Source organism: Leptopilina heterotoma, unplaced genomic scaffold (assembly GCF_015476425.1).
Source record: "Leptopilina heterotoma isolate Lh14 unplaced genomic scaffold, ASM1547642v1 Lhet_59, whole genome shotgun sequence".
Classification (NCBI taxonomy): domain Eukaryota; kingdom Metazoa; phylum Arthropoda; class Insecta; order Hymenoptera; family Figitidae; genus Leptopilina; species Leptopilina heterotoma.
In genome coordinates this window covers 160,567-187,084 of record NW_025111133.1, presented here as the reverse complement: position 1 = coordinate 187,084, position 26,518 = coordinate 160,567, and the positions used below count along the sequence as shown (strand labels likewise).

At 29.5% G+C, this 26,518-nt stretch overlaps 6 protein-coding genes across 7 annotated transcripts; 3 read left to right on the top strand and 3 right to left on the bottom strand.

Moving 5' to 3' along the window:
• The first annotated feature begins 71 nt into the window (after positions 1-71).
• On the top strand, positions 72-9,297 carry LOC122508963 (anaphase-promoting complex subunit 1). Its single transcript, XM_043622660.1, has 20 exons — positions 72-250; positions 410-553; positions 822-1,142; positions 1,219-1,405; positions 1,569-1,832; positions 2,110-2,518; positions 2,784-2,973; positions 3,303-3,711; positions 3,908-4,882; positions 4,968-5,224; positions 5,367-5,625; positions 5,723-6,226; positions 6,306-6,510; positions 6,579-6,899; positions 6,964-7,192; positions 7,303-7,508; positions 7,578-7,917; positions 8,021-8,657; positions 8,938-9,066; positions 9,142-9,297. The coding sequence occupies exons 1-20, from the start codon at positions 227-229 to the stop codon at positions 9,222-9,224; spliced, it is 6,093 nt and encodes a 2,030-aa protein (XP_043478595.1). The 5' UTR covers positions 72-226; the 3' UTR covers positions 9,225-9,297.
• Positions 9,298-9,401: 104 nt separating this feature from the next.
• On the bottom strand, positions 9,402-10,951 carry LOC122508972 (rhomboid-related protein 4-like). Its single transcript, XM_043622671.1, has 3 exons — positions 10,700-10,951; positions 10,320-10,597; positions 9,402-10,226 (listed from the first exon to the last, which is right to left on the bottom strand). Exons 2-3 carry the CDS (start codon positions 10,440-10,442, stop codon positions 9,600-9,602), a joined length of 750 nt encoding a protein of 249 aa, XP_043478606.1. The 5' UTR covers positions 10,443-10,597; positions 10,700-10,951; the 3' UTR covers positions 9,402-9,599.
• Positions 10,952-11,163: 212 nt separating this feature from the next.
• LOC122508971 (retinol dehydrogenase 14-like) lies at positions 11,164-13,059 on the top strand. The gene is made up of 4 exons (XM_043622670.1): positions 11,164-11,623; positions 11,787-12,022; positions 12,153-12,450; positions 12,600-13,059. The coding sequence occupies exons 1-4, from the start codon at positions 11,348-11,350 to the stop codon at positions 12,762-12,764; spliced, it is 975 nt and encodes a 324-aa protein (XP_043478605.1). The 5' UTR covers positions 11,164-11,347; the 3' UTR covers positions 12,765-13,059.
• A 211-nt stretch (positions 13,060-13,270) lies between these two features.
• On the bottom strand, positions 13,271-19,386 carry LOC122508964. 2 transcript variants are annotated; one of them, XM_043622661.1, is made up of 9 exons: positions 18,971-19,384; positions 18,614-18,818; positions 17,386-17,973; positions 17,092-17,264; positions 16,743-16,969; positions 16,474-16,641; positions 14,605-15,570; positions 13,966-14,056; positions 13,271-13,881 (listed from the first exon to the last, which is right to left on the bottom strand). In XM_043622661.1, the coding sequence occupies exons 1-9, from the start codon at positions 19,073-19,075 to the stop codon at positions 13,687-13,689; spliced, it is 2,718 nt and encodes a 905-aa protein (XP_043478596.1). In that variant the 5' UTR covers positions 19,076-19,384; the 3' UTR covers positions 13,271-13,686. The 2 variants fall into 2 exon arrangements, 1 of the variants encoding a protein (XP_043478596.1); XR_006302276.1 differs by having other exon boundaries at positions 13,740-13,881; positions 13,966-14,078; positions 18,971-19,386.
• Positions 19,387-19,426: 40 nt separating this feature from the next.
• LOC122508965 (coiled-coil domain-containing protein 40) lies at positions 19,427-23,762 on the top strand. Its single transcript, XM_043622662.1, has 9 exons — positions 19,427-19,490; positions 20,016-20,323; positions 20,470-21,092; positions 21,244-21,487; positions 21,593-22,003; positions 22,094-22,612; positions 22,717-23,007; positions 23,293-23,451; positions 23,520-23,762. The coding sequence occupies exons 2-9, from the start codon at positions 20,090-20,092 to the stop codon at positions 23,745-23,747; spliced, it is 2,709 nt and encodes a 902-aa protein (XP_043478597.1). The 5' UTR covers positions 19,427-19,490; positions 20,016-20,089; the 3' UTR covers positions 23,748-23,762.
• A 19-nt stretch (positions 23,763-23,781) lies between these two features.
• On the bottom strand, positions 23,782-26,457 carry LOC122508969 (tyrosine--tRNA ligase, mitochondrial). The gene is made up of 3 exons (XM_043622666.1): positions 26,141-26,457; positions 24,253-25,154; positions 23,782-24,194 (listed from the first exon to the last, which is right to left on the bottom strand). The coding sequence occupies exons 1-3, from the start codon at positions 26,284-26,286 to the stop codon at positions 23,845-23,847; spliced, it is 1,398 nt and encodes a 465-aa protein (XP_043478601.1). The 5' UTR covers positions 26,287-26,457; the 3' UTR covers positions 23,782-23,844.
• Positions 26,458-26,518: the final 61 nt, after the last annotated feature.

The window sequence follows — 26,518 nt, the reverse complement described above, 5'->3', positions numbered from 1 at the left end:
ATTATTATTTACTTAACTGTAAAATAAAATTTGCCGCCAGATTCAAGTACAACGCAAGCGCAGTAGAAGAATTAAAAATGGCGACGTCCAGGGAAATTAACTTTATTGTTTCTCTAATAATGTTTACTTTTATATATTAAGAAATTTCTCGAAGACCAAGATTCATTGAGTCTGTTTATATAAAACTACAATTAATTCAGCAAATCTGGATGAATCCAGGGAGAAAATGATTGCCGCCTCTGATCCACTGGTGAGTTTTTGCAAACCTAACCTCTTTTTCTAAGCGATTGTAAATTACATTTTTTCCATTTTTTAAACTATTATACACATAAATTAAAAATCTTAACTGTTTTTGTAATTCTTGATTAACTTATGAAAAATTCCCCATCGAAATTTGTCTTGTTCCAAGGAATTTGCACCAGGTGGACGTCAGACGGTCCTCAGGCACCCTGGATCTCTGATTAGTCAACTTGTGGCGAATAATCAAGCGGCCCCAGGAGATAGCGTCCTTTTACAAAAATTCAGGGAAGTTAATATTTCCGAAAAACCGTCTGTAAGTAAAATTTTATTATACTTTTAATTTAACCGAAATTTTGTTGTTAAAAATTCTTCTTTTCGTTACAAAATACAAAAATCTATAACTTAACGTTTTTTTAAATTTTTCTTTTTAAATATTATTTTCAATTATTGCAAAGAATTTTATCAAAAAATTTTAATAAATAATAATTAAAATTAAATTTATTCGAAATGTATTGAATTTCTTTTAAATTGAATTCCTGCAAATAGGTAGACATTAATTTAATTGAAAATTCTTTTTGCAGAAAGAATTTTGGATAGTTCGTGACGATGGTGTGAATGGAGAGGAAGAACTTTATTGTTCAGGAAAAGTAGCAATTCATTCGAAAGGAAACCAATCGACGAGAGTACTCCAAAAGTCCTATACTTGCGAGCATGATATCAAACATGCTCTATGGTGTTCTTTTAGAACTTACACTCTAGAACAATTATCAAAAAGTAAGGATTTAAATGATGACGATAATTCTGCAGGAAAAACTATTGACTGCATTTGTCTGCTCGATACCTACACTCTTAAGGTTTTTACCGAAACTGGCGAAGATTATGTTTCGAGTTTACAATTTCAGGTATTTGACGAATTAAATAAAATAAATTCTACAAAATTCATTTGTAGAAATAAAAAATAATAAATCTATTGTTTAGGTTTCTGCTGTCTGGCCAACAAAATTTGGGCTTTTGCTTGAAAAATCGGAAGTCTCAACTTCCTCTTCCTCTAGATATACGTCTTTAGAAATGAGCCGAGCTCTTTCAAACTCTGACAGTCATTTGCCAGTCGCATTTTCTCTGATGCATCCTCTAGATGAAATTTGTCCTCTACTGATAAAACACGGTAATCGAAATTCGAAAGACTTCTATTATTCACTTGTTACTATTTTAATTTCTATTTAACTATTGAAAATATTTCTAATTTCTATTTGACTATTAAAAATATTTCTAATTTCTATCTGACTATTATAAATATTTCTAATTTCTATTTAATTATTTTGTTTCAGGAAGCATATCGTACATGTGCGATTCGTCACAGAAAATCGTTTTCACTAGTTCTGAACCATCTCTAGCTGTAATTTACGATACGAAAACTGGACTACATTCTGTGTATAAAATACGAAAAGCAACTCCAGAGGAATGTCAAATAATTTGTGGAAGTAATGACACGACTCCTAGTTTATTTAACTACTCTACGAGTTCGCCAAAGAACATCGGCAGTAACGCTTCCTTGAACAAAAGTATCACCGGCAAGGCTCTAAGTCTTTTTGGTAAATTTCATTTTTTTCCTACTTTCATATCTTCAAAAATTGATTTAAAGATTAAAAAATTGATTTAAAAACTAATTTAAAGATTTGATTTGAAGAATAAAAACTGATTTGAAGATTAAAAAACAGATTTGAAGATTTAAAAATTGATTTGAAGAATAGAAACTGATTTGAAGATTTAAAAATTGATTTGAGAATTTAAAAATTCATTTGACGATTTGAAAATTGTTTTAAAGATGTAAAAATCTTTGGTGTATTTAATACTTTAATATAAATCCAGGAATGCCAAATCCGCCATTATCTGCCTTGGGAATGGGACTGACGAATAGTCCGTTTGGATCACGAACAACTTCCTACACAACAACTTCAGGCAGTGGACAATCGCCAGCTCAACAGCAACAAATGCACTCGCACTCGAGATCACAGAGTCCAATGGCAACAATATCCCGATGTCAATCGCCAACTCATTCTGGATTCTCTCCTTTATCGGGAGTTCCTCCTGGAACAAATATTCATCAAACTCGTCTTCATCAAACAATGTTTACGAATATTCTGGGACATTCGCAAAATAGTCCTTGCGGAAGTTACAACAGTATGCAGTTTCAAGATATTGGAACTACTCCGAGTAAACCAGTTTATCCAGAAATTTGTCTTGATCACGTTTGGACGGAAAGCAACACTGTTTCCAAGTAGGAATTTCAATTGTAGAATAATCATTTACTTCAATTAAAAGTAACTTTTATAATTATATGAATAATTATAATTCTTTTGAAAAATTATAATTGTAATTATAATAATTATAATGCTATTGAAAAATTATAATTATAATTCTTTTGAAAAGTTATAATTATAATTCTTGTGAAAAGTTAGAACTGTAATTATAATAATTATAATTCTATTGAAAATTATAATTATAATAATATGACAATAATTTTCTTTACTTTGATTGTTTAGAGACGTGATTGCCGACAAAGGGACAAAAGTGTTCTTAACCACCGATCTTGTTGGACAAAGTTATTTGGGTTATTTGGTTCCTAATAGATCTCAACTTTTTTTGGTTCGCCTTGAAAAAACAAATAAACAACAGCAAATTATTTTTGGAATGGTTACTACTATTATTGCCAAAGATGCAATCAATTTACCAGTAAGTATCTTTCAAAAAAACAACTTGACAAATTTTATTCGTCAATTATTTTTTAACATTTTTTAAAGTAATAAATAATAATTAAATAATTGAAAATTGAAATGTTTCAAAGAATGTTATTAAAATTGTTGAATTTAGTAAATACTAATTAATTATCTAATTAGTTAATAAGTGATTTTTTTATTTTGAATCAGAAATTATTCAAAAATTGTAGTTGAAGTTTAAAAAATGTTGTAATTTGCATAATAATAAACGTAATACCGCGTTTCGCGCGCGTAATTTTTGCTAGATTCGAAAAATAAACTAAAATTTTATTCTAATTTTTTCAGAAACTTAATATGGTGGCAATAATGGACATGTCGAATGGAATTACTTTATATTCCGGTACGACATTAGTCGGAAAAGTACACATTCCAAGTATTTTACCATCATTAACGGGTTTCAATCAATTTGTTAAGAAACCAATGCCTCTACGTAGACAAGTCTCTCCTTTTCCCAGAAGAAGTTCTCTATTATCACCAAGTTGTGCCTCTTCGCATGATATAAAATTCGAGGAAGGACTGCATTTATTAAGCCCTGTTGGATTTTGTGGACAACCTTCAAACTTATTGGAGACATCGTTAATTGACGAAAATCTTGTAGCTTTAAAGGATTCTCTAGGAAATAAACTCACATTGGAATATGGAAATCAAAATTACTTTAGAATCACTCTTCCATTGTCAAGTACATCTCCATTAGGTAACAATAGACACATTTCAATATTTATTCTAAATAAATAAAAGGAAATTTTTGATTTATTATTTTATTTTTTTTTTAGATAAAATAATACAAAATTATTAACTGCTTTGGTTTTAATTTATTTTTATTATATTATTATTATATTTTATTTATTTTATAAGTTAACGTCTTATTAATTTACGAACTTTATTTTCAGTTACAAAATGTTTACAAACACTTAAAAGTGTTTTACAACGTGATCTAGCAATGCAATTATTAGTCAAATGGTACGGAGCTCGTAATGCGCCAGGTCCTCAAAATTTCTCTCCAAAACAAGAGTGGCATTTATTTCTCGTTATTTTATTCACACTTCTCGGTTATGAAGTGGATAAATTGCCCTTGATTCAAACTACCGAGGCAAATTATCTCACGGAGACGAATAATTCAGGCGTTCTGAGTAAAAAGCAAAAAACAAACGAGTGCGGCTCATTGGAAGATTGGGCTTATACAGCCGATATGTCCGTTTACGAGAGTACACAAATTTTTGTTTCAAATATTCTTGGTTTGACGAAATTCTCAAAATCGAGTAAAGATGATTTTGTCATCGATTCTGCGGGTAGTAATGGAAAAATAAACACACAAGCTTCCTTATTTCCTTATCTACCTCTAGTACTCTTTTCCCTTCATTTACTTTATGAAGAACTGAAATTAAATTGTCTCATGACTGAAAGTCTACCACTGTTGGCACAACTTCTTTCTCAAATGAGTAAGGACTTGAAATTCGATCATTATTTACATCATTATTTTCTTGATTATCCAAAGCAGTGTAAAATAAATTTCGTTTCGCAAATAACGGACGTCGATTTGCAGAAGATTACGCCACCGAATTACATGTCAATGAAGCCGTCGAGTATTTTTGAGACTTTAAATAATTTAATGAACTTTGAGAATGTTACGCCATTTCCATATCTCAAGCATGTTAATACGAAGACGAGAAATATTATTCAATTGTTTGCGTTGATTGCAAATGAAAATAGAGTTAATCAGTTGGATATGGAGAGATATATCAAGGTTATTGTACCAGCTGGTAGTCGAGTTGATAGTCAAGATATTGAATTTATTCCCAGAGATGTACCGAAAAGATTTGAACAACCGATTGCTGAGAGGATTCTTCTACTTTACCACGAATTGGGTAAATTTTTAATTGAGTTAATAAAATAGAAATAAGAAAAAAAAATTTTATTCGAGAAAATAGATTTTTATTTGTTTATTTTCAGGAATGAGGAAAAAGGACTTGGAAACTTTGCCACCGGGTGTTGCTGTTATATTAAAAGATGTTATGCACAGATGTAGGGAGGAACCTCTCTCGAATTGGCCAGCTGATATCTACGAATTAGTTGATCGGCAAGATTTAGCAGGTTTGGAGAAACATTCTTTGCCAGAGAAGCAAACCGATCATTTAGAAAATGGAAAAAATTACGCAATCAAAGATGATGATCCCGATCAAGATGATGGCATGGACTTTGACGATACTGTAAATTATATTTATTATATGCGAAATTTATTTATATATTTATTTTATTTGAGAAAATAATATAACATGTGATTATATTGGTTGTACTTTTACAAATAATGTTAATTTGTTAATTTGTAATCGAATTCTGTTCGTTTTTCAGATTCTTAAATTAAGGTTCAACAAAGATCATAGAGTAGCGGAATTAAGAAAATTGCTGAATTCTTCAAAGCCTGTGAAAATTTCTGTCGTTCAAAGACCAGTTGTCAGTGATCATGATTTCATTGAAGAGCAGGAGAGACATTTACTTGTTCTCAGCACCAGAACAATGGCTTTGCCCGTTGCCAGAGGAATGTTTACTCTCAGAACTGCAACTCCTATCATCACTGAACAACTTCCAATTCCGAGATTATGTTTAACTGGTCTGTAAATATTACACGTGCTTACATTTTTGAAATTGAGACAAAATACCTATAAAAATTGTTGCGATAAAACTGTCTGAATAATGTTTCTTTTTAGGAAAAGCACCACCACGTGGAACAACAGTTGAACTAAGTCACATTGAAGTACCACCGAATATGAATCTTTGGCCACTTTTCCATAACGGAGTAGCAGCGGGTCTTCGAATACACCCGGACGCGTCGAATATTGACTCCACTTGGATAGTTTACAATAAACAGCAACAGGGTGAATTTGGCGTTGAACATTCCGGATTTCTAATGGCTCTCGGACTAAACGGACACTTGAAAAATCTCGCACCAGTCAGTATGTATGAATATTTAGTAGAGTGTCACGAAGCGACCAGCGTTGGCCTTCTTCTTGGACTTTCTGCCACTCATCGAGGGACAATGGATGTTTCCATGACGAAGTTACTCTCACTTCATGTCGAAACTCTTTTGCCTCCAACTAGCATTGAATTGAGTGTACAGCAAAATGTGCAAGTCGCTGCTTTAATGGGCGTCGGTCTCGTTTATCAAGGAACGGCTCACAGGCACATTGCTCACGCTCTTTTGTCGGAAATCGGTCAGTAATATCAATCAAATTTTTAATGTTTTTTTTTTACTAAAATCAAAAAATAATTTTAATAAAATTGTAAATTCAGGAAGACCACCGGGACCGGAAATGAAGAATTGTGTCGATCGGGAGTCTTACTCTTTAGCTGCTGGTCTTGCCTTGGGCCTCGTGGTTCTTGAATGCGGAGGTGCTTGTGACATTGGAAATATTCCTGATACTTTGCATTACTACATGGTTGGAGGGAACGTCAGGCCTTTCATGGGAGCTCAGAAAGATAAATATAAATCACCTAGGTAAGAAAATCACATAGGAAAAAAAAAGAAAAAGAAAAGGATTGTAATTAAATAGATTTATTTTTTAGTTATCAAATTCGTGAAGGTGATTCAATAAATATCGATGTAACGAGTCCAGGAGCGACAATTGCACTAGGTCTCATGTACTTTAACTCTGGTAATCGAGCAGTCGCCGAATGGATGCGCGCTCCAGATACGCAATATTTACTCGATTTTGTAAGACCCGATTTGTTGATGCTTAGGATTTTATCAAGAGCTCTTATTCTTTGGAACGAAATTGAACCAACGAAAACTTGGGTTTCTAGTCATGTTCCGGAAATCGTTCAAAAGTACAAATTAATAAAACCATCGCCAGAAATCACAGAGGCAGTTGATTTGGAAACTATGAAGTAAGAATTTTTCTTCGAAGAAAATTGAAAAAATATAAAATACTAAATGTTTTTTTTTTTTTAGTCAAGCCTATTGTAATATAATTGCTGGTGCTTGTATGGCACTGGGATTGAAATACGCAGGCACTGCAAATGATACTGCATTCAAAACTCTACAAAGTTATGCGGATTTGTTTATTTCTTTGTCACATAAACCAATTGCTGAATTGGCAGGGAAATTTACAATTGAAACCTGTTTGAATGTCGTAATCCTGGCATCTTCGGTCGTAATGGCCGGAACTGGAAATTTGGAAGTGAGTATATATATAAATTTGAAAATTAGAAATTAAGTAATTTTTTGGTTGTAATTTAGTGAGAGATTCTAATATAAAGAAATTCGGTTTATTTCTTGGTTGTTAAATAGGTTATGAGAATGTGTAGATACATAAGAACTCGTGTTGGTCCAACGAACAATGTTGTAACTTATGGTTCTCATTTGTCAACACACATGGCTCTAGGATTTTTATTCCTCGGAGGTGGAAGATATACGCTATCAAATAGTCCGAGTGCCGTCGCTGCCTTAATAATAGCTCTTTTTCCCAAATTCCCCACTCACAGCAATGACAATAGGTACGATAATTTATTTTAAATTGAAAGAAACAAATTATCGTAGTTTAAAATAATTTTTTGAATTTTTAGATATCATCTTCAAGCCTTGAGGCATTTGTACGTGTTGGCAGCAGAACCGCGGTTGCTCCTTCCGCGAGATATTGACAATTCTCAATATTGTTATGCGTCCGTCACGTTAACATTCCAAACGGAAAAAATGTCAGAAGGCCAGGAAATAATAATGAAAGCCCCATGTTTACTACCTCAAATGAACAGTTTAAAAAAAGTGCAATTAAACGATGATCGCTACTGGAAAATAAGTTTCGAAAGATGTCAAAATTGGACTCAACTCGAAGACATGCTTTCCAGATGCGAACCTTTGGATGTCAAACAAAGAGCCGGATGTTTATCCTACTTAGAAGACCCTCGAGTAATTAATCATTCATTACTATTTTCGTTATTTTCAACATTTTTACATTAAATACAAAATGTTTAAATTAATTTTTGTAATTAAAAAAATGTATTTTTTTCAGGGATTTCGAAGTCTCATGGCAAGGACTTTGACGACCGAAAATGTTATCGCCTGGGCAGCTCAATCGGAGCACATCACCTCATTCTCGAACGATAAAACAATTCTAAATATAGTGAAATATTTTCTTGACGGCACTACAAGACAAAAGTTTCAAGAAGAAATTCTACACGACATTTGTCCATCAAAAAATCAAATTAAAACGCCTAGGAAAATTAATGACTCGATGGATAGAACGGATTCAATAAGAGAACAATCAAGTTTCGTTAATGATAGAATGGAAATTGGTGAGACGTCATTTTCGGAGAAAATTCAAGAGAGCTTCAATGATATTGAATTGAAGCAAATTTTAGAGGAAATGTCCGAGTCTGAAAGGCATTTTTTGCAAATATTTCCCATTATCACTTACGAATGTGTTATCAAAGATAAAGTGAGTTTTCTACCACTTTGGGTTAATTTGTACAAAACGATAGAGGAAATAAAAAGGAGGCCTAGTTCTTATTTAGTTTGGCAAATTAAACTAGTCGGATCACGAATTCTTTGTGAGAATTATTCAGAAACTTCTAATCGACTTTTAACTCTGGAAAGTATTTTAGCGATTAAGCAAAAAACGGCAATGATCATGGACTTGTGGGAAGATGGTAAATATTTAAATTTCAATTTATATAAATATAAATAATTTATTTTCGTACACTCCCTTTTTAAATAAACCAGGGCTCGAACCAGTGAAAGTATCTCTAAAATTCTTCAAATTATATCGTACAATTTACGAATTTTTCATCTTTTATCAATTAAATTACGGACTTTACGGACCTTTTTTTAAAAAAAACGGATTTTTACGGACTTGAAGCAAATTTACGGACCTAGTTCGAGCCCTGAATAACTTACAAATTTAGGCAGAAATTACTTTTTGTTCTTTAGAATTAGTACCACTGATTCGTCAATATTTAATAAACGGAACCGTGCAAGCTGAACCGGAAAAACTTGCAAAACTCACCACGTATTTAGTATTCTACGATATTTTACATCAAATCGATCTCAAAGCCATTTGTAAGTACTTATCAATGCCAACTTAATTTAAATTAACAATATTCCCTGTTTTATAATGAATTATTTCATTTTCAGCTGATCCACTAGCGGCAAATAAATTATCATCGAATACATCGATTATTAGTCTTTTCAAATTACACCAACTATTGCAATTATAGGTGTACAAACAATTGCGTATTTTTCCTTTTGTAAACATTTACAAGGAAATAAAGATTTTTATTTAGATAGTAACTTTTTGATTTTTTTAATATTGATATAAAAATTGATAATTCTTGATGTGTGCAAAACGTATTTTTTATAATTTAAAATACACCGAGAATGTAAATTAAAATCTTTACTTTTGTATAAATTAATGTACAATATTTAATAAATAAATTTTTTTCATATTGTATTTTAAATTATATGTTTTTTTCTGAAATTGTATATGTAAATTACTGAAAAAATTTATATATCAAAAGTTATCACAGCGAGATTTCTATTCACAAAATATTCTATTTTTATAAATAAATTTTTTTCACGCACGTTTGGAAATTTTATCTAAATGAAAAAAAATTACCTCGTCTTCGATAAAATTGTTCTTCGTGTATAATTGGTTTACCGGTTAAAGAAGAAAGTTTACCGTCTACAAATTCGCCGATAAAAGTGTAACAATATAAGCATCCAACGAGAATTCCACCGAGATGTCCAATAAATGATGCATTTGGTACGAGTAGATGAATTAAAATTAATTCGGCCCACACGGCAAATTTACTTGGAATTCTAAAGCCTCCGACGTTGTGCATTCTATCGTGTTCCTCGCAAACGACAATCACTTTTAAGGCAAATAGAACAGCGGAAAATCCAATAGCACAAGCAGTAAAGTACGAGTAATCTGCTGTTATTTGAGTGAGGACGTATCCAATGCCGACGTACATCGCACTGCATCCCATTGATAAAAGTCCCAAGAGTAGTGCAAAATTTGCCGATCCATACATTGGCTCCAAATAATGTCCTTTCAGAATGAAAGAAACCATATTATAATAAAGATGCATGTCCGAACCGTGCTCAAAATTTGAAACGATAAATGATCGCCAATCACGATATTTCAGTACTTTTAATGTTGATATACAAACATCTTCTGCATTCCATCCAACTTCAATTACGCCCATATAAAGAAGAGCCTAGAAAGAAATTAAAAATTAATTAATTAATTAATTCGAAAATGAAATTCATTTGAATAACAGATTAATAAATTAATAGAGATAATATTATACCTGAGCAGCAATTCCAATTAAAGTGACTGGAGGAATTTTGTCAACACCAAAATTTAAAGCTTGCAAACCCAATAAATAAATTCCATATTGTAAGCCTGGTTGTCTTCTTTGACCCGGTCTCATGGTGACTTTATGGTTTTTTAAACCTTTCTATTCGAACAGTTATTGTCAACTAAGCATGAATGTTTCAATTAATTGGTACACGTAAGTAATAATATTCTTCCGTTATAAGTACTGCAATTTTGTTTTTCTAAACGAAAATGACATACACGAAAAGTCTGAAAGAAATTAAAACAGAGAAATTGATTATTAATATCTTACAAATTAAACAATTATATATCCTTTTCCTTTTGTTATTTTATAAATAATATTATCCTTACCGAATTTCATCATTATTTACTCTATTTACTCGTCCATTGATCACTATACACAAAGGACACAAAGATTCACCACGAGTTTAAACATGTACATATGCATTTACCGTATATTTACATTTACATTTACATTTACCAAAAAGTGCGTGCTAAAAACAGCGCGAATTTTGAAATTAAAACTTTAGAATTAGTGAATTATTTTGTTATTTTTAACAAACTTTAGAATATTAGTAGAGTACTTAATTATATTTTAACGAACTTTCAAATCAGTGCAGAGTGCAGACTTTATTTTTATTTTAACGAACTTCCAAATTACAGTAAAATTCGTAAAATTTCATCAGAACAAAATCACAAAAGTGTAAATATTTTACATATTTCCCATTGGTAGAGCTATTGAAGATGACGTTCAATCAGCCAATGAGCTTAAACTCGCAAAAGAATAAATTTTGTTCCATGATGGGGGTATGTTTTACTCGCCATTTGGTCACTGAGTCTGTGTGGCGCACTATGAGCAAATACGATGCTAAAAATTGCGAATTTTCACTCTGTAAACGTATTTTTTTCTACAATCAAACAGCAAAGTAGCAAAAAAACAAAGAATCTTTTAACACCCAATTTTTCTTCGTTTACACTCTGTAAAAAACAATAAATACAATGGTTTCAACTTTCTGTTATGTTTTACTACCAGTTGTCTTTATAATCGGTCTTCTTCGAAAATGTCGAGAATACTCCTGGGGAAGATACAAAGACAAGGAGGTGGATTTGAGTGATCGAGTTTTTATTGTAACCGGTGCAAATTCCGGCATTGGCAAAGAAACAACAAGGGAATTAGTAAAACGAAAGGCAAAAGTTATTATGGCATGCAGAAATATGGAAAATGCCAGAAAAGCAATTGATGATATACGCACACAAGTAACTTCTGGAGAATTGGTAAATTTACATCAATGATTTACATTTATGTATTTTATTCAACGATCATAAGATTTTAAATTTTTCAGACTGGTATTTATAGATTTCAGTTTCAAAAGTCGAATATTCTTCGAGAATACAATCTTTAGTCTTTAAGAATTTAATTTAATCTGCAATATTACAGATTCCAATGGAACTGGATCTTAGTTCTCTGAAATCGGTCCGTAATTTCGCTACTCAAGTTTTGAACGACTTTCCCAAAATTAATGTTTTAATTAACAACGCCGGAGTCTATGTGCCTTTGAAAGAACATGCTTTTACGGAAAATGGTTTTGAGATTCATTTTGGAATTAATCACTTGGGTCACTTTTTACTCACCTATTTATTGTTGGACAAATTAAAAGAAAGTGCTCCCAGTAGGCAAGTATATTTACATATATAGATATTTATATTAATGGTTTTTTACATTTTAACGCAAATCTTTGAAAGAATTCAACTATCTTAATAAATATTAAAATACTACTATTCTAATACCGAATATTGTTCATAGAATTGTAATAGTTACTTCAAAACTTCTCGAATCTGGAACAATCGATTTTGACAATTTAAACGGAGAAAAAGGATTGACGACCGAGGGACGCATGAATCCAAGTTATTGCAATTCAAAATTAGCAAATGTCTATTTTGCTATTGATTTGGCGAGAAGAATGAAAGACACCGGAGTTTCTGTTCATAGTGTTTGTCCCGGTTTCACTTACACAGGATTATTCAGACACGTTAAACGAAGTTGGCTACACTACATTATATTTTCGCCAATTGCACTGTTGTATCTTCGAACTTCAAATCAGGCGAGTTTATAAAAATCATTTGATTTTTCCTTGAATTTTAATAATTTTTATTTTTTATTGTTTTTAAGATACTTATAGTAATTTATTTTAATTTAAAAAACAGAAACGAATAATTATAACAAACTGTGTACTAATAAACTTTTTTTTAGGGAGCACAAACTATTGTATACTGTGCATTAAGTCCTACTTTGGAAAACGAGAGTGGAAATATTTACAGAGACTGTAATTTATACGAACCGAAGAAAATTTTAGATCCTGAGATTGCAACAAAACTTTGGGACGTGAGTGCAAAACTCACGAAAATCACTAATTAGAATTTGGAAAAAGTGAAAGCACAAAGTGCACAGAGAATACAAAGACTTAGAGACTTTAGTGCACTAAAATACGTACAAACTTAATTTTTTCTTTACTTAAACTGACATTTACAAAAAAAAAAAAAAATCATTCTTGCGTGATAATGGAGTACCTTAAATTTTCTAAGGACTTTTTTTCTAAATGCGAATAATATCAAATAACTTACAAACTTCGCGATATATTACAGAATTTATTTACGATATTGAATTCTCATTCAATTGGTCCAAGTGTAAATACACAATTCAAATATGTTTAGCTATGTTTTACATTATTTACAATCATTCATACAAGTTTTGATTTAAGTACAAGGTATTTTCTCCTTTAAAAAAGAATTAACTTTTCTAAATAATTACTTTTCAAGTAAATTTATTCTTTTTAAAAATATTTGTAAATATTACTTTTTTTGAACTATTAAAAGTCTTTAAACGAAGAGATAACAAATTAATTATTAAAATATCAACAATACTTAATTCGTGAAATAAGTTAATATTCTATTTACTAATTTGTTCTGTACATCATTTTTTTTATAAATTAATGATGAAACGATACATTTAATATCACGATATAATTACGAGTCTTGATATAATTTGAATAAAAACGAAAAGATATTTTACAATTTTTTTTCCACCTTTTAAATGTGAGTTGAGCATAATGCGCACATTTTTCGAGTGAACAATTAATTTTACAATTTATATTAAAATTAAGCGAAAATTTCTTTAAGGAAGTATCCGACAGAGAAAAAAAGTAAGTAAAATTTCATTATTTCGTACTTTTATTAAAATTATGTCTTTTTTTTTAAAATACGAAATTATGACATTGACTAACTTTTGTTTTTGACTGTATATTAGATTCCTTCTTAAAAACGTAGTTTAAGTATATAAATTATTGTAAACGTGATCTCATAACTTTAAAACTGGCTTTTTTATTAGCTAATGCCTCGGTTCGAGCAAAAACATTTTCTGAACTCTTTCTGATTGAATTTATGTACTCGGTAGAAGTTTGAAAATCTTTGGCTATGTTATCTTCCTGTTTACTTTGAAAGAGACACAGCTGGCTTTCCTTTAATAGTTCCTTTACCTAATAATTATAAAGAGACGTAAATGGAAAAGTATGTAAAATTGAGGAAAATTTAAAGTTGAAAAATAGAATTTAAAAACTTACGGAAACGCCCGTCTCGGTCTCTCCAGAAGCAACAGGAATTGTACTCTTCTTCCAATTTTCAAGAAGCACTTGAGTTTCCTCCTGATCCTGCCTGAAAAGGTTCTCCTGTTAGACTGGAATTTAGAAAGTAAAATCTAATGTATGGAAAAAATAAGTTTAAAATAAAATGCGATGACTGGAGAAAACATAAGACAATATAAATATTTGCAAAAATAAACACAAATAATAATTAATTAAATAATTAATAATAAATAAAAGAATATAAAATATACAGGGCTTTTTTGAAAATTATTAAAAATAATCGAATTAAAGAAGAATTTTAGTTAAAAATTCTTGAAAATAATAATTGAATTGATAATGATTTTATCACTCGGTCGTCTTTAATTCTTATAAAACATGAAGAAATCGATCTCTCCTAGTCGAAGACTCGGAGTTATCGATATCTTCATGTTTTATAGTTATGAAAAATTTATTTTATAGTTTTAAGTAAAATGTTCTCTTATTTGACTCGGACTTATATTTTTGTCAGTAATTGGTCAGTAAATGGTCCGTAATTTTTCATTTTTGGTCCGTAAAGTCCGTATTTTTAAATACTTTCACAGGTTCGAGCCCTGAATATAATTTAAATATAACGAGTACCTTGATTCTGAATCATATCTCTTTCGAGTCAAGCTTTTAGCTGACAAGAATACTTCATCAGGTTCACTGCAAAGAGAAACAGCTCTTTGTTTTGGCTCCGATTTATCAGAATATCCAATTTCATCTAACGATAAACAGCAGTCTGCACCATCTTTGGAATGTCCGTGACTTTTTGCTTCACTTTCCAAAAGTGGAAATGTCTCATCACAATCAACATCATCGTCAATTTTCCTATTGTCCTCTTGTTCGTATTTTACTTGTGAAAAATTGTCACAATGAGAACTTTTGATAAAAAATGGACTATCCTTTTCACTAGTTGGAAACGATTGACTCATCATCTCAGTTTCCTTAAGTGTTGAATTAAATTGATCATATTGATCGCAATGTTTCGCCGACGTGCCATTCGAACTTTCTTCACCATCATTTTGACTACAACTCAAGGCCATTTCACAGCTACTTATTGAATTTGAACTTCTCTGTCGGGCAGTGGAACTCTCATCATTATCAGAATTAGTCTTTGGCTTCGATATTGACGTTGGTATACTAATTTCAATACTATTCTCCATAAAATTGTCATTGGGAAATTTCAGGAAAAAATTTTGACAACCATTACTTCTGTCTGTTGATGAGACATTTTGAAAAATAGTTTCGTTTAATGTTTCATTACTACTAACACTAGACGTATCTCTAGGCAATGTTAATGTTGTACTATCAATGGCACTTTCTTCTGATTTACAAATACGTTTTGACTGAATATTAAGATTTAGTGACTGAATGGGCCTGTCTAAGCCTTGATCAAGAGAAGCGCCCAATAACACTTTTGATGTTTTCAATTGGCTCATTGATCGAGTTGTTCGGTGACATTTCTCAAATAAGATTTTCTGAATTGGAGGTGTTAGTGGTTTAATCGTCGTTACTTCCGCATCTAACGATGAACCAGAAAATGTCCTCTTCGAACTGTCTAATCTAAAAACGAAAAGGTTATTTGAAAAAGTACTTTTCGAAATCTCAAAAATCCACATTTTCTTATTTCGAAAAATTGAAACAATTAACAGGATTTCTACTGATAATAATTTTTTCTTAAATAACTTAATTCTTGAATAACTATCATAAAATTAAAACTTATACATTATTTAACGAATTATTTATCTTAAATATTTCAAAATTAAAAGAATTTTAAAAGAGTTATGTCTACAATTTTCATAAAAAGATAAACTTCCAATAGGTTTTAATTTGAAATTTTAGAAAATTTCAATTTTTAATGAATTTCATTACAAAAATTTTAAAGAATTTAAATTCTTCTGAAAAATTTTAATAATTATTTAAAAATACTTTCACAATAATTCAATTATTTACAAATTTTTTCGCAATAATTCAAATTATTTTTATAATAAACATTCTTTTAGAAATTCAATTATTTACATAAATAATAAAATTCATTGCAGAATTTTAATAATTTCTAATACAATTTTAATCGAATTTTTCGAAAAATTAAATTATTCTTAAAAACTTTATTAAAATTACCAAAAAAAAAATTTAATTTAATTTAAAATTTTTTAAATCTTTGTTCATAAAATTAAAAAATTATTCAAAATAATTGATTTAAAGAAGAATTTTAGTTAAAAATAATTCTTATTGTTGAATTTCAAAAGGCTTTGGATTTGAATGTTTTGAAAATTTTGATTCCTTTGGAAATTGAATAAAATGTTTTATAATACAATTATAATAGAATATTTTAGATTAGATTCTTAAAATATGAAATTTAATATCAAGTTTTTGAAAATTTGATCCTCAATTGTGATTGCACATTTAGAATGTAAAAATATTAAATTCTTATTGTAATTATATATTATATCAATTATTTCTTACGTTTGATTTGGTCTTGAATTAATTAAACTTGCAAGGTTTGGTAAAGTAGCTCGTAGATCAGAAGTAGAAAGTCCACAGTACCATCGAAGTTGGGCAATATTTTTATTTAGAAGATAAACTGCGTAATGAAACTGCAACTTATCTTTACTTCTTGCAAACAGTGGAAACCTAAGAATTTAGTTTTTTTTTTAATATAATAATTAATTCATTAATATATATTATTATATTCTGTTAAACAAAAGTAAAAAAAATATCAACGAACTACTTACTGTCTGTCAGTGTCGGGAAGACTTTCTGTTATATGATCAATAATTTTACTTCGTGAACCATAGTGAACAATGGGGTATCTAAGAGGAACATTGAGAAAATTTGCAATCATTTGCGTCGTGTGAGCAACAAATCCCAGAGCTACCGCGATGTCAGTGTCATTTGTCGATTCCAAATTTTCACTATCCGGTAGAAATACATTGTTTATCCTGAATGTTCCATTTGTTTCCTGGAAAATGAATTTTTAACTTAAAATTAAAAATATTTAAGTATAAATTTGTTGATTTCTGGTTAATTAATATTAATCTTCACTTAATTAAGTTGAATTCAGAATAAATTATTATTATATACCTGATTTATAGGATAAATTAAATTCAGTTCGGAAATTATCTGCCTTCGACGATGGGTAAGTCGAGCAGTAGTTTGAAGAAAAGTTTCCCTCACGTCTATGTGATTTTGACGCCACTCTTGAAGTCTCTCCATATCTTTTTTAAGTTCACGATAACGTTCCATTAAATCAGAACCTGTATTGTGTTAATAAAAAAATCATAATTAAAATTCATTAATTAAAATTCATTTTAGTTTTCTATTGTTTTTATATTTTTCCTTATAGTTTTAAATATTTATATTATTTATAATACAAACCATGATCTTGATTTTCTTCAGTAATATCCAAATGTGACTGATTCAAAGCTCGCACTTGTCCCATTTTTCTCATTCTCTCCTGCTCAAGTAGCCTGGCTCTAAATTTCGCCATTTCCAATTCCTTACGTATATTCATAATCTCGAGTTTTTTTTCTTTATTTATTCTTTTTGGTTGTAATAATCTATTTAATGTGGTTTGAGGATATTTTGGCGTTTGTACACTTTCACCAGAAGCAATTTTCTCCCTAAGCGCTTGAACTGAATCAGACTGTTGTTTCAATGCCTGCATTTTACTTCGAAGGCTACGAAGTTTATTCACACTGTAACTGTCTCTTATTTCATTAGAATTTACATTGATATGAATGTATCTTTTTAGTTGTGGTTGATTTATAAAACAAAAAGCAGGAGCAAAATAACCGCCTTGAATTTTAAAAAGAAGAGAATTATCACGGAGGACGGTCTCCAATTTGTTCGGAAGTTTCGTTCCAATATATTCTAAACCAGTGAATGATATTCCCCAGGTAAATTGGGTTATATCTGAATAACCATTTCCCGTTTTTGTACGTCTCCATAGTCGCAGAATTATTTCTGGAAAAAAAGAAAGAAAAAAGACTGGTTTTAGTTTTTATGGGGATGGTTAATCAGGGTTGCTACAAAAATTTAATTTTGTAGACTTTTCTTTGTTTGTTTCTTTTCTTTTTCTTTCTTTTCCCTGTCTTTTCCCCAATTTTCAGACAATATTGTCAATATTGAACATAATTGAATTTTTGCAATCATTTGTAACTTCTTCAAAATGTAACATTTTTGTCTTATTAACTAACATTTTTCTAAAAATTCATTATTTTTAATAATTAATGAGATATATATGCAAAACTTAACTAATTTCAGAAAAATTTGAAATATTACAATTTTTAAAAAATCTAAGTTCTTTAAAATTTCTAATTAAATTCATTCAAAATTAAAGTTTTATAAAATTTCAAATTAATACCTTTTGAAGTTCATCTATTTATGAATGAAGTTATTCAATTAGAAATTATTGTCAGAAATAGAAAGAATTGAAGGTTTCGTGGTAATTTCATAGTTTATGAGACAAACCAGAAAAACACAAAAATTCAGAATTTTCTTATGAATTCTAAAAATTTAATTTTTTCCAGTACTTCTAGTAAAAATCCCTGTCTTCCCTGACCTGTGACAACCCTGTTAATATAGTTTTTGTAAAAATAATCACCACTGGATGTAGAATGTCCTGTAGCATGAAGAATAGGCACTTCTAGGCTTTCCCATCGTGGACTTGAGTTATCTATCGGCTCACTTGTATACAAGGGAGATGACATGCACGATCTATGGATTGTGTAATAAAACCAACACACCTTGCACTTGTCATTTTTGTTTAAATTATATCCGATTATTTGAATCAAGTTCCTGAAGCGTAGCTATTAGAAAACAACAAAAAGGATATCAAAAATGTAAGAAAACCGAATAATATTTAGTTACATTACAAGTAAAGTGTTTCTTAAAATAATTTCATATTTATTGTAATAAGCATGACATTATTTTAAGGTTAATTTTATTTATAATTCATCACCTGTTGGGTAGCAAGTGGCAGCCAAACTTTATAACGTGGAGCTGTCCGTGGTTGAAGGGTCAAGTCCAAATCTCTAACAAGATTTCGAATATCTGTCACCTCCATTATTTACACACATATTACATACTAAATAAAATACTATAACTCTGATTAAATAGATAATATATATTAGAAAACAGTCGAACTATTTGAAAAATTTGTTTATTTAATGTAATATAGGTTATGTGCGATGAAAATGCATTTTATCGAGTTCTTCACTACGAATTTATTCTCGAATTATCAACTTGATTTATTTCATAATCCAGCATTATCGTATTTTCTGCTCAACATCATTTCAATTTATATACTTGAAATACTTCCACTTTGTTTGAAAAAAAGATTACATATCTGACAGCAGAATATGTGACATTTCACTCACATTACATTCTTTCTCACTTGCTCATCTCATTGGCAGGTGGTCAGGTCACAAGTGAAATTATGATTCATCCACAGCCATTGCAATTTGCAAGTAGAACCAATCGTAGGTCTTATTTCAAAAACTATTATTTATATTCAATTTATTATTATTTTCATAAATAACAATGTTTCTCACAAGAATTCAATTATTTTCTAAATTAATAAAATTCTTCGCAGAAATTCAATTATTTTCATAAATATTAACGCAATTCTTCCAAGGAATTAAATTATTCTCTTCAAATTTTTTGATAAAATTCTTTGCAAGAATTTCAATGATTTTCAATAAATTAATTTTAAAATTGAAAATATTTAAAAAGAAAAATTTTTAAAAAAGTTAGGAAACAAAAAATCAATAATAGGTAGTTAATTTATTGTTGTCCAAATTATTGAAAATTATTCCTTTTCAAAATCTTGATGTTATCGATATGACACGTGAATTTCTCGTTTTATGGTTGCCATAGAAACTGTCAAATTTACTTACCTTTCTTTTACACAATTTTACCAAAAATTGAACAGTTTTAATTGTAGAAGTTGTAGTGTTCATTGTTAATCTAAAAAAAACTTTCATATTGTTTATTCCTTTTTTTAGGTTACTGTAATTATTTTAATATTTATACGATTTAGACGATTTTTCCAATAGCAGCTTTTCAATTAGAAATAAATATGGAATCACCAATAAACATAAATAAATTTAAATCAATGATGATTGAAAGAACCTCAGCTGAGCCTTTGGAAGAAAATTATTTGAAAGTCAGTAAACAGGCATGGATGGGCGAAAATAAAAATCAATTAAAAATATTGGATCCGAATGATCCAATAATGAATAGATTTCAAGAAGCTCTTCGAACTCATCTCACCAAAATCGATAATAAACTATCAGAAGAAATTAATGAACTTGTATGTTTTTAATATTAATATTTGACTAAAATTAATATTTATTTTTATTTATTTTATTTTTTAATTTTATTTATTTATGTTATTTCTTTGTTTTTTTTTATTTTATTTATTTACTGTTATAATAATAAATTCACATTTATTTTCAGGAATCAGGAATAAAAAATGTCAAGAAAGAATGTGAAATAGAAAACCAAAAATTATACGGTGCTCAAGTAGAAATTTCTCGACAACAAAAAGTTCTGGAAAAATATGAATCCATGTTAGATAGAATAAAATCTCTCTATGAAACTAATGATCAACAAATAAAAGATCTAAAAGAATTACAAAAGCAAATTTCGAAAGAATTACAAACAGAAAAATCGAAAGAAAAAGAACTTGTTCGTAAATTGGAAAACTTGTCAAACCTCGAAACTTCCTTCATTGAATGGGAAAATGAAATAAACAAGGAATTGGCAATTTCACAAAGAGTCTCCGAAAAGGATGCAATAATGAAAAAAGAATTGATCCAACAAAAAAAGCGCAATGATTACATTCTTTTTAAAGTAATGAACGAAGTGAACAAAATAGAAGATGAAATTCGTTATCTGGACGATCAATTGCAATTGAAGGAAAAGGAAATAATTTATGCTGCTCAAATGTTGGCCGACGCAAGTACAGATTTAGAAGTTGTGCAAAAGGACCAAAAAATTTTACTAAGCACATGGAACAGTGTTTTGGTTTGCATTAGTCAGCGAGACAATATAAACGATCAACTTGGCACTGAAAAAAGGTAACAAATTAATATTTTCTAAAAAAAACAAATAATAAAAATATAAACAAATGATAAATTTTCCAAACAAACAAACATCACAATAAATAATAAAAATGTAATGTTAAAATAAAATGTAAATAAAAAAAAATAATCGAAACTTTTATTTCAGAAAAATACGCGATTCATTTCATAATTTACAAATTCAAACGGAGAAAATGAAAAAGGACACAAATAAAGAAATGGAGAACAACGAACAACTTACGGCCATTCATATGCAATTGGAAGGCGAAATGAGAAACACAACGAAAATAATTTCTTTAGCAAAAGACAAAGTTGAAAATTTGGAATCTCAATATGCGAAAACAACCAGACTTCTCGAACAAAGTCAAAAAGACTATCACACTTCCTCTTTGGTAATTAAATAAAATTTTTAATCTATTTATTTTTTTATCTATCTATCTATTTATTCATTTATTTAATATTGAAATTTAATTTCTTTAAAATTTTAATTTTTCCAGGAATATCAACAATGTGAAGCCGAGGAGATAATAATCGATAAAGATACCAGTAGGATTTTGGGTCAAAAATTGAAACTCGAAGAGGAAATTGTGTCTAATTTAGATGACAAAATAACGCACAATAAAGTAATACGTCATTTAAATAAATTACTGTCAGACATTAGAAATTCAAATCAGGAGCAGGAATTATCGATGATACAAACTGAAAATACTTACGGGAAAAATATTCACGAAATCGAAAAACTTAATTCACAACTCGATAACGAAAAGTCAGATCTGCAAGAAATTGATAACGAAAACATGAAAAGGGATCAAGAAATACAGCGAATGCAGGCGGAAATTGAAAAGTGCGACAATCTTTTGGAGCAGAAGCAAAGAAAAATTGTTACATTGAACAAAAAAATAGAGGAGGTAATTAAAATTTTGAATATTAAAAATTTGTTTCGAACCTTGACTTTAAAAATTACTAAAATCCCTCTTTAATATTTTTTTCTATTTTAGATTCTGTCAACCGTTGGCGAGGACACGAATCCGCTGGACTTGAAAATAGGATCTCTCGAGAGAAGCATAGACGAGATAGAATTAAAGACGAAAAAGTTAAAGCAATTTTGGTTGCGTCAAGAGGGAAATATTGTGACAGTCAGTCAGCAAAGAAATAATCAAATACAAGAAATTAGTCTCACGAGTAAACAAATTACCGTCATGGAACAAAAAAATCTAAAACTGGAAATCGAAATAGATAAGCAAAATAAGGAGAAGGCAAATATGGAGAAAATAATTAATTTATGTCAACAAAAGATAGCACAAATAAACAGTCGACTTGCAACTCAAAGAGACTTGAAAGAAGACCTAGAAAGTAAAAATTACACAATGAAAAACGAATATATCAAAGCTCTTCAAGATTCAGAAACAGAACTTATAAAATTACAAAATGAAATTAAATGTCTAATAAATGAAAAGGCAGTTCTTAAAGATCAATTACTTCTCTTGCAACGTGAGAGTCTTTCTTGGGAAAAGAAGGTAAATCCAAAAAAAGAAAATTGAAGAGTAAACTAAACTTGTAAACTTAACTTGTTGACTTTTAAACTTAAGATTTCTAAATTATTTATTTTGTTAATTTTCAGGTTCAATTAGCAATTGAAACGAGTAAATCGTTCAAAGAAGAGCGCAACACTGGTGGAGATGTGGCATTAATGAAAAGCGAAATACACAAAATGGAAATACGATTGTCACATTTGAAAAAAATTCAAGAAAAATTAATAATGGACATGGAATTTTGTATCACGAGAAGAGATATTATTTTAAATGGAGCAATAGCCAAGGAAAAGAGAAATCCAAGGGGAATGCATAATCAACGATTTATACTTCGTAAACGATTGGACGATCAAAAGACCAAAATTAAACAAATTGCCAAAGTAAAATCAACGCCCCCAGGACGATAAAATATTCATTCAAATGTCAAGGGAATAAAATATTAACTCAGAAAATCGGTTTCAGTTTCTGTCGTTTGTTATCGACAGTCTCCATTTTTGTGCCTGTTAGGTAACAATATTTGTCAAAAATAAATAACAAGACTTTTTGAGTCAATATTTTGTGCCCTGACATCTGAATAAACATTTTATCGTCGAAAGCGTCGAAATAATTAATATTCTTGATTGCAAATTACTATTTTGATACTGAACTGTACGAAATGATTTTAGGAAACAAAACACATTGAACACAATACAGTTTCTTTGGAGATGGAACAAAGAAAAATATTAGAGAAACTAGACGGTGGCCAAAGAATTTTGCGAGAAAATGAAGATGCAATTCCAGATATTGAAAAGCAAATAATGGAAGCTGAACTTATAAAATACCACGTGAGTAAAAAAAATATTAAATTATTACTTATATAATTAGAACTATATCGAATATAACAAATTTTCAGAATCTGGAAATTCTTGTGAGAAAACAAAGAAAATCGTCAATGCTCCAAGATGTGAAAAATGGAAAATATAAAATGATTTTTAAATCAGAATTCGCATTATGTGAAGAAATTAAAAATCAACAAATTTTAAATACTAAACTAAAAGATATTATGATTCAGACAAATCACGATTTTCCACTTTTGCAACAATATATTCGTAAAATACTCTTGACTTTAGAAGCAGCTTAATGAAAGTACTTTCTTGGTAAAGAAACTTTTTTGATAATATAATAAATGTTTTATTAATTAAAAATTAATAATTAAAAATTAATATTGTCAATATAATTTATAACCACTTAACTATATGATAAGTTTTCTTACCCACCCTAATCAATGATAAATTGTTCGGCAATATATGAATTCCAGGTACTATCATCTCATTAACATTAGTTATTTTTTGATGATTTATGTGAAATCCACCAGCTGGGATAATTCTCATTGCATCGTTTTCTTTTTTGAAGCATTTAACTTTCAAAGCTAATTCCGAAACTGTTAATCCTGGTTCATTTATAATTTCCACTAAAGTTGCACCTTCGAATGCAGACACCAAATCATTGGCTTCCATTTTTGATAGTGTATCGACTGTACTTTCGTAAAGAATTGCCGAAGTGTGTTTCGCAGATTTTAAACCTTCCTCTGAAAGAATTTTTCCATTAAAAATAACTTTCTGATGAAATTAAGTAAAAATACGAACCTCCATGTACGAGTGTTGTGACAGCTTCAGCCAATATTTTCTGCGCTTCACGTTTCTCCGGATCTTTCCGATGGGCCAACATAATCTCTTCAATTTGCGGTATCGTCAAGAATGTGAATAAATTAAGAAAATTCCCCACATCAGCGTCCGTAGTTCTAAAGAAGAACTGATAAAGTTGAAAACTAGAACTCCTTTCCGAAGATAGCCAAACAGCATTGCCCACAGATTTTCCAAATTTTTTACCACCCTCCGACGTTATAAGCGGCGATGTAATTCCATAAACATTCTCATTTCTAACTCGACTAATCAAATCATGACCAGCGACAATATTTCCCATCTGATCACTTCCACCAATTTGAAATCGACAATTATATTTATTCAGCAAATGTAACCAATCATAGGCTTGAAAAATCTGATAAGTAAATTCTGTAAAACTCATTCCGCTCTCTTGTTTCAAGCGCGATTGAACGGAAGTTCTTCCCAACATTGTACCCAGACGAAAATGTTTTCCGACTCTTTTCACAAAATCAATGACATTCACTCCTGTGTACCAATCACTATTATTTACAATTGTTATTGGTTTTAATTTATAATGGGGATTCTTCCAAAAATATTGTTCATGATTTGCAAAAATTGTTTCTATATTTCTTCTTATTGACTCGACATTCTCCTTTACTAGGACTTCTTCAATTTGTTCACGTTCTGTTTTCCGTCCGCTTGGATCGCCTATTAATCCGGTAGCTCCACCGATTAATGCCAAAACATCGTGACCCGATCGTTGCCAATGAAGAAGATTCATTAGAATTAATAAGTTTCCTACGTGGAGACTGTCTGCTGTGGGATCGAAACCAGCGTAGACACATTGTGGCGAATTGCTATTAAGAAGCTTTATTATCTTATCCCTAAAAAATATTTTTGAAATTTTAATAATGAAAATAAAAATAATATGAAAACTAAAAAGTTAAAGTTAAAATAATTAATACATATACCTTTATTATTCAGGGTTGCCACAGGTCAGGGAAGTCTGGGAAAAGTTCACAGAAATTCAATTATTTCTAAATTTCTTCACAATAATTCAATTATTTTTATAAATAATAAACAATTTTACAGAGAGTCAATTATTTTTATAAATAATAAAATTCTTTTTAGGAATTCAATTATTTTCATAAATACTCATCGCAGAATTTCAATTTTAATCGAATTCCTCGAAAAAATTCCTTTATGGGATATCAATTTTAGGAAACATTCAATTATTCAATAAATTATTTATTTTTGTATTTAATTGATTGTAAAATATAGAAAGAAATAAATAAATATTTGAATTTTCGTAGAATTTTCTAATAAATCTTGATTTAAAAATGTATTTCAGTTTAAATTTTAAATAATCATTGAAGATTAAAAGCATTACAGAGTAAATTTTTAGAAATAATTTAATTTTGAAAAGGTTTTAAATTAAATTCTTTGAAAATACTGAATTTTTCATACTTTTAACTATCAATTCTGGAAAAATTAATTTTTTTGAAAAAGTTTAACTGAATTTTTTTAAAAACTATTTCATGTTTTTATTTCCTAACATATAATTAATTGAAGAATTTGCGAATAAACGGAATTCCGTGTAAAATTGAATTGTAAACAAATGAATTTGAAAATTATTAAAAAACTTTTTAATTGTTGTTATTGTTGTTTTCGAATAATTTTACAATTAGAGAAATTCGCAATTTTTTTTTGAGTATCTAATCATTTTTAGAGTGAATCAGAATATTCTTTAGGGTCAGGGAAAAAGTCAAAATCAGTCAGGAAAAAGTCTGGAAATCAGGGAAAAACAAAATTAAATTTCTGTAGCAACCCTGTTATTATTTTTTATATTATGTCAATTTGAAATACTTACGCACTTTGTTCTGGAAATAAGTTATCGAGCATTCCTCTTTCATGTAATTTTAAAATATTTCTATTTGTATAATATCTGGATGAATTGTAAAACGTTTTACCGGCACGACATAACCTCAAAAATTGTTTGGGATTCATTTTGCTCATTCTTCAAAGTCCTCACGCAGTACAATATCTCACAAATAAATGCTTATCAAATTGAATTAATTGCAGTTACGAGAATTCCATATTTTATCATTGAAACCATTTATACTGTATCAAATTTACCTAATTTGTTTATAAAGTTTATAAACGTTTTTCATTACACTGAACCTAAAGGCACAATCACAGTTCTGTAGCAGTTCTGTAGTTTGCAGGTCAAGGGGCATAGACTATATAA